This window comes from Alosa pseudoharengus, unplaced genomic scaffold, assembly GCF_046254945.1.
Source record: "Alosa pseudoharengus isolate Yale_2024_CS ecotype anadromous, Long Island Sound unplaced genomic scaffold, YU_APseudo_1.1 YU_APseudo_1.1_scf_7, whole genome shotgun sequence".
NCBI lineage: Eukaryota > Metazoa > Chordata > Actinopteri > Clupeiformes > Clupeidae > Alosa > Alosa pseudoharengus.
Window position 1 is genome coordinate 39,769,110 of NW_027468859.1, and position 6,418 is coordinate 39,775,527.

Consider the following 6,418-nt stretch of genomic DNA (forward strand, 5'->3'; position numbering starts at 1 on the left):
ATGATCTTGGCACCCATGTTTGTCCTCTGTGTGTCCGACTGCAGATGTGGCTAGTGCTGACCAGCAGAAGCCAGCTGGTACCCAGCCCAAGCCTGATGAAGAGGAGGACATCGCCATGGATACAGAGGAGCAGGAGGAAGACTTCCAGAAAGTGAAGGCCGAGGATCTGAAACCTGAACAGCTGGAGTCAGCTAAAGCTAGGCGGAAAGGTACTGCTGGACATCCTCAGCTTGCCCACATGTGGACACATATCACGACTACAACTCGGTCCGAGTGTGCAGCAGTGTGACCTGTGTCTTCACTTTGACAGGTTTGGACAGTGGCGAGCTGGAAGCCCAGAGGCTGGGAGAGGAGGAGGAAGAGGAGGAGAACAGGCCACAGGGCAGGAGGGGAAGTGATGAAGAGCGTCCCGAGAGGAGCACGGAGTCCACTATCCACACGGTCCCTGAACTCCTAGCAGACACACTGCAGGTATGCTCACTTGCCCCACAGCAGCCTAGAATACCGATATTGTGCAGTATGTGATCTTTATGTAATGTGTGTGCTAGACAAAAAGGTAAAGTGACATCTGTGTGTGTGTGTGTGTGTGTGTGTGTGTGTGTGTGTGTGTGTGTGTGTGTGTGTGTGTGTGTGTGTGTGTGTGTGTGTGTGTGTGTGTGTGTGTGTGTGTGTGTGTGTGTGTCAGCTTCAGTTGAGGGACCCGGAGGAGTTGAGGCGGGAGATGGAGCAGCAGCTGGAGGCGTGGCAGAAGCAGCCCCCTGGAGCCCCGGAGGAGGTACTGCACTCACACACACTGTCTGCACTCAGGATGGAGGCAGAACTACTGCACACACTTCCCGCACAGCAGTCCACCGATCCATCTTTGGAAGCCCTCAGATGCACCAATAGGCCTTAGGCTCAGTGGTCATCACTCGATCTGCTTATGTAATCAGCTTCCTGACTGTGAGCGGTTGGTGGCTGGGTGTCTGTGTTGATGGGCATGTGGGCATGTCTGTGTTGCAGGAGAGCATGGCTGCCGCCATGTGGCACCAGTACCAGGGCCTGACCGGTGGCCTGTCCCAGCAGCTGTGCGAGCAGCTCCGACTCATCCTGGAGCCCACACAGGCGGCCAAGCTGAAGTGAGTGCCTCCACTGACCCCCACTGACCCTCTGGCACATAGACAGACACATTTAAGACAACTCCGCAGGAGTCAGTGAATGGCTCGCACAGAGGCACTAAAGGTTAAGGTTTCACGATTGTAGTTTAGTGTGTTGTGTCATGATCATTCACAAGATCAACGTTTCCTTCACTCTGAATCAGAGACTTGTTTCTAACCATCTTAATACAATCTGAACCCTAATGATGCAGGTAATGGCCAGTGAAAAGGAGAACTCTGGCAGATAAAGTGACCTTTGGAAAATACTTAACTGGACCTCTGTTGTCCAGAGTTTGTCTGGAGTGTAGGAATACTAGCCAGCAACTATTCATAAGCTATGTGCAATGTGACCTTAATCTTGTCAGTCATTTGAGGTCTTTAAAGCTTTACTGTATATTAACTCAGTACAGTATCTGTGATTTTATTGTATAGCTTGCATATCTGTGATCATTTTATATTAACTATTTTCACACAAGTGCAAAAAGGATCCAAAAGCATGTGTTTTTAAGAGATAACGTACTGAGTTGTAAAACACAAGAACAGTTTCCCTCCCTTCCATGATGGAAGTAGCTGACTGAGTGTATTACAGGACCTGGGATGCCGCTGAAATACTCTAATACTCAGTCTGATATTTATTGAACTCTGCCATCACTCGTGGGTACTGTGGGTGCGGTGTTTTTTCATAATGTTATGTCTTTCATGTTCTCAACATCACTGCTATTTCACTGTTGTCATAGGGGAGACTTTCGCACTGGGAAAAGGCTGAACATGCGTAAGGTCATACCCTACATTGCCAGCCAGTTCCGCAAAGATAAAATCTGGTTGCGAAGGACCAAACCCAGCAAGAGAGAGTATCAGATCTGTCTGGCTGTGGATGACTCCTCCAGCATGATTGATAACCACTCCAAACAGGTATTACGTGCTGTGCCACCCCAAGTCATAGGAATGCTTTTTGAGGTGAACTCATTGTTTCTGAATTCTCACAACGGTCTCTTTTGTGCCTCCTGTGTACTTCAGCTGGCGTTTGAGTCCCTCTCAGTGATTGTGAACGCTCTTACACTGCTGGAGGCTGGACAGGTGTCTGTCTGCAGGTGTGTCATGAAATCCAGCTTTCATATTTGTGGATATTTTATTTCATGTGGATATTCATATTTGTGGATACAGGTTCAATATACCATGCTTTGGAAGTCATCTGAGTCACTTCACTTCAAAATTTTTCCTTTAGCTTTTTCTAGATGCAACTGTCGTTGAAAGACTAGAACTGTAAACTAGAACTGTGTGCCCCATATGACCTTGATCACAGGCTTTACAACTCTACTTTACTACTGTACACCTGTACATCTCTTCCCTACTACATAAACAGCCAAACATAGAGGGGAAGCCAGTCCCTTTGGAGTGCAAAGGTGCTAATAATGTCACTTTCTTCCATCTTCTAGCTTTGGGGAGACGGTACAACTGCTGCATCCTTTTGGCCAACAGTTTAATGACCAGTCAGGGGCCAGAATACTGCGACTCTGTCAGTTTCAGCAGAAGAAGACCAGGATAGCACAGGTGACTTACTCAGTCATTTTACCATCCACATACTTGTTTCTATTTGCAATACTCATACTTACATACTGGAAAGAGTCACAAGTCAACCAGAATTATTGCTTTTTGTTGTAGTTTTTGGAGACTTCAGCCAATATGTTTGTGGCAGCAAAACGACAGCCCCTGGGCTTCACAAGCACAGGTACGGTAAATTCATTCTCTCGTGGCTGGCGGACTCACTGCTTGAACCCTACTGTAAAGCTTGCTCTGTTGTCACTGTGCTGCTGAGGTCAAAAAGGGTCGGCTGTGGGCATATCTGAAATCTAACAAACATGGCCTCAGAGTGCCAGTGGGTACAGCTAAGGAAACACAGTTCCCTTCTTCTCTGAGGTAGTGAATAGTTCTGACTTGGGCACCAGAGGGAAACAGAGCCTTTACCTTTTGTTTGATGGTAGCACAGATGCTGCTATCAGATTCTTCATCTGTTCAGTCAGCTTCAGAGGTCTGTAACTAGACTCTGTGATGTGCTGTGGGCCAACACGTACTGAGTACACTCTTTGTGTGTGTGTGTGTGTGTGTGTGTGTGTGTGTGTGTGTGTGTGTGTGTGTGTGTGTGTGTGTGTGTGTGTGTGTGTGTGCGTGTGTGTGTGTGTGTGTGTGTGTGTGTGTGTGTGTGTGTGTGTGTGTGTGTGTGTGTGTGTGTGTGTGTGTGTGTGTGTGTGTGTGTGTGTGTGTGTGTGTGTGTGTGTGTGTGTGCGCGTGCGCGCAGAAACAGCCCAGCTCCTGCTGATTGTGTCAGACGGTAGAGGGCTCTTTCTAGAGGGGAAGGAGAAGGTGATTGCGGCGGTGCAAGCTGCTCGCAGTGCCAATATCTTTGTCATATTTGTGGTGCTGGACAACCCCAACTCAAGGGTAAGCAAGACCTTTGCTTTTATTCAGTCAAGTCTCTCAACACAAAGTCCTGCTAATTACATTGACCAGAATAGAGCTGAGCTGAACAGCTCCTTTAGTCCCTTTTTAGATAACAGTACTCAATGTTCTCTCTTATCACTCTCTCCATCTGTTGTTTGAAGTTTTTGTCAATTTCACTTTAAGCCTACTGTCTCATAGCAAATCTTTTTGTGTGCTGTACTGGTATTCCCAAAGGATTCCATTTTGGACATCAAAGTCCCCATCTTCAAGGGCCCGGGAGAGATGCCAGAGATCCGCTCCTACATGGAGGAGTTCCCCTTCCCTTTCTATGTCATCCTGCGTGATGTGAACGCCTTGCCAGAGACGCTGAGCGATGCACTCAGGCAGTGGTTTGAACTTGTTACGGCAACTGACCAGTAGGTCGCAGGGAAGCCATTTTGATATTGCAGGGGCCACATACAAACTGCACAAAGCCACACTGCTGCTACCAGCCTCCCGAACACAGAAACGAAGAACTCACACAGACCTGCTGCTGTACATGTGCCTTTTCTTTCTGAATTTTACTCTTATTTTGATAGCTAGTTGTTTGATAGCAATGTTCGCTCTTCTCATCCTTGCCATGAGGAGAGATGGACTCAGGAGAGCCGAGATCTTTGTTTGTTTGTTTGTTTATGTTTGTGAAAATCATTGCTCAACCTTGCACGACTTTTTACAGAAATCAAATGAAAATGTGACTCCCTTCATTGTAAAACACTTCGATGTGACTGTACGGACAGGCTGAAATACCTCTTCCCCCTGCAGTATTTCAGATCCATTGTCACGTCCTCATTCTACACAAATGTGAACACAAACATGGACATGGATCATCAAGTATGGGTGGCACTGCCAGCATTGTTTATCTTATCATGTCAAAAAGAAATGCATGTCAACATAGTCCTCGATACCTTCAATTATTCCAAAAAAAATGTGCCTTGAAGGAAAATCAGCTTTTAATTTCAACACTGCAGATGAAGCAAGGTTTTTTTTTTCTTTAAAAAACAATATCACCCTGATTATCTCCCATCTGCCTGGACCTTTGGAATTACATCCTGATTTTGAATTACCAAAGGGGTCTCCACTAAATAATAACATATCAGTTCTCTCGCTCGCTCTCTCTCTCTCTCTCTCTCTCTCTGTCCCTTTCTTTCTTGATTTAAGTTTACACACAAATTGTAATATGGATATGTGTATGTATGTATGTATGTATGTATGTATGTCCAAACACACTGAGAACATGTAAGGTACTGACCTGTCATTCAGCGTCAATTTTGTGTCATATCCTGTCTAGATACAATATCTAGATACAATATATTGAGGGTCACTCTTGTCAAATGAAAGTGAGTTAGGAGTTGCTTGTTTTCTTAGAGTAACGATGTAGAAGGATTTATTAATTCTGTGGTATATCTGTATTATTAGCTAGTGCTAGCTAACTGAACATAAATTATTTTCCATGTCATCTCTCCTTCCACTCATAAAACTCTTCCATCTCGGTTCAGTATTACAGAATTATAATGGTTACAATAAATTTTGGGCCTGTGTTTTCATTAGTCTGACTGTGACTCCTTGTTTCGACCATGCACAATTTCACTCCGGTCCGGAGGAGGGCGCTTCACGCTCTATTCTAGTAACGTGACAGCAATGTTATGGAACTCGTGTAGGTAGCCGCTACTCAGGACTTCAGCCCTTTTACGGTCTATGCTTTAACCAAACTAACAAGAAATGACCACCTCAAGGTTACCACCGGCGGCGTTTACACTGAAGCAGGTGAGCGGTTACACAGAATATACATTGTCGCCAATTTTGCTACACTGTAAATTACGCATGGAACATTGCCACAGCTAGCATTAGCAGCCGGCTAATAACACCTTGCACACTGCTTGTGACTAAAAGGAACTGGCAATGTCAGCAGTTGCCAGCGTTATTTTATTGAGGTTGTACGTCTGGAAATTCGGTAGTTATCTGCTGCTCGTTGCCAGTTCTGCAACCGTCTGCAGCTCGTGTAATCGTAGTTGGCTGGTTAATGTAGCTTTTTCTATTGTCTCAGTTCTTGCAGAGACAGAAAGTGCTTGGTCTGTATAGGAATATGTTAAAGACTATACGAGAAGTACCAGACGAGGGAGACCGCAAGTATCTAAGGGACTGGGCGAGGGAAGAGTTCAAAAGAAATAAAAATGCCACAAACCAGGTTTGTATCTCTTGAATATTAATTCATCTATAAAATTGTCACCAAGCAGTGTGTCATGTGTCATGTTTGGAACTTTACAGGATGCCATACGAATGATGATAACACAGGCAAACATGCATCTGGAGGACCTTCGCAAATCACTTGCTCTTGCCAAAAGTTAGCCCAGTAACACCCCGAGGTGTACGAACAGTAAATCTAGGACTGACCAAGTTAGTGTTTTGCCTATGGGCTGTTGACCTGCTGCCACACAGATCCCATTGACTAAGAGTCTGTGATGTCACTCTGCCTCATGCGCAAGTGTCCCTCAATATAATTTTTATACTTCCAGTGTAAAGGCGATGAAGGGCAATGCAGGTCAGTTGATCGATGTCTTTAATGTTTTACATGTGATGCAGGTGATACTGTAAAGTAAATGTAAATAAACAAATAGCTCATGTGTGGTTGTTTAATTTTTCCTCAAGGGGCTTCATAGGCTACTCTGCTGCTTGCTGTTCAAGTTGAACATTTCTGTTGTATTAGACTAGTTGGATTTTATGGCTTGGAAGTTGCCGTAACCTACAGCATGATCAGTGTTAATAAACATTACAATTAAATTAATATGGAGATGGTTGTTGAAGTA

At 45.0% G+C, this 6,418-nt stretch overlaps 2 protein-coding genes across 2 annotated transcripts in view; both read left to right on the forward strand.

Annotated features, from left to right (window-relative positions):
- Positions 1-5,161, forward strand: part of mdn1 (midasin AAA ATPase 1) — a 43,479-nt gene extending 38,318 nt beyond the window's left edge. Inside the window, exons 91-100 of the mRNA XM_076273052.1 lie at positions 45-209; positions 311-471; positions 686-775; positions 1,003-1,118; positions 1,874-2,048; positions 2,154-2,227; positions 2,573-2,687; positions 2,799-2,865; positions 3,433-3,575; positions 3,810-5,161. Coding sequence (XP_076129167.1) covers positions 45-209; positions 311-471; positions 686-775; positions 1,003-1,118; positions 1,874-2,048; positions 2,154-2,227; positions 2,573-2,687; positions 2,799-2,865; positions 3,433-3,575; positions 3,810-3,995 — 1,292 coding nt within the window. The 3' untranslated portion in view covers positions 3,996-5,161. The remainder of the gene's footprint in view (positions 1-44; positions 210-310; positions 472-685; positions 776-1,002; positions 1,119-1,873; positions 2,049-2,153; positions 2,228-2,572; positions 2,688-2,798; positions 2,866-3,432; positions 3,576-3,809) is intronic.
- A 90-nt stretch (positions 5,162-5,251) lies between these two features.
- lyrm2 (LYR motif containing 2) lies at positions 5,252-6,396 on the forward strand. Its single transcript, XM_076272137.1, has 3 exons — positions 5,252-5,378; positions 5,659-5,799; positions 5,880-6,396. The coding sequence occupies exons 1-3, from the start codon at positions 5,334-5,336 to the stop codon at positions 5,958-5,960; spliced, it is 267 nt and encodes an 88-aa protein (XP_076128252.1). The 5' UTR covers positions 5,252-5,333; the 3' UTR covers positions 5,961-6,396.
- The last annotated feature ends 22 nt before the right edge of the window (positions 6,397-6,418 follow it).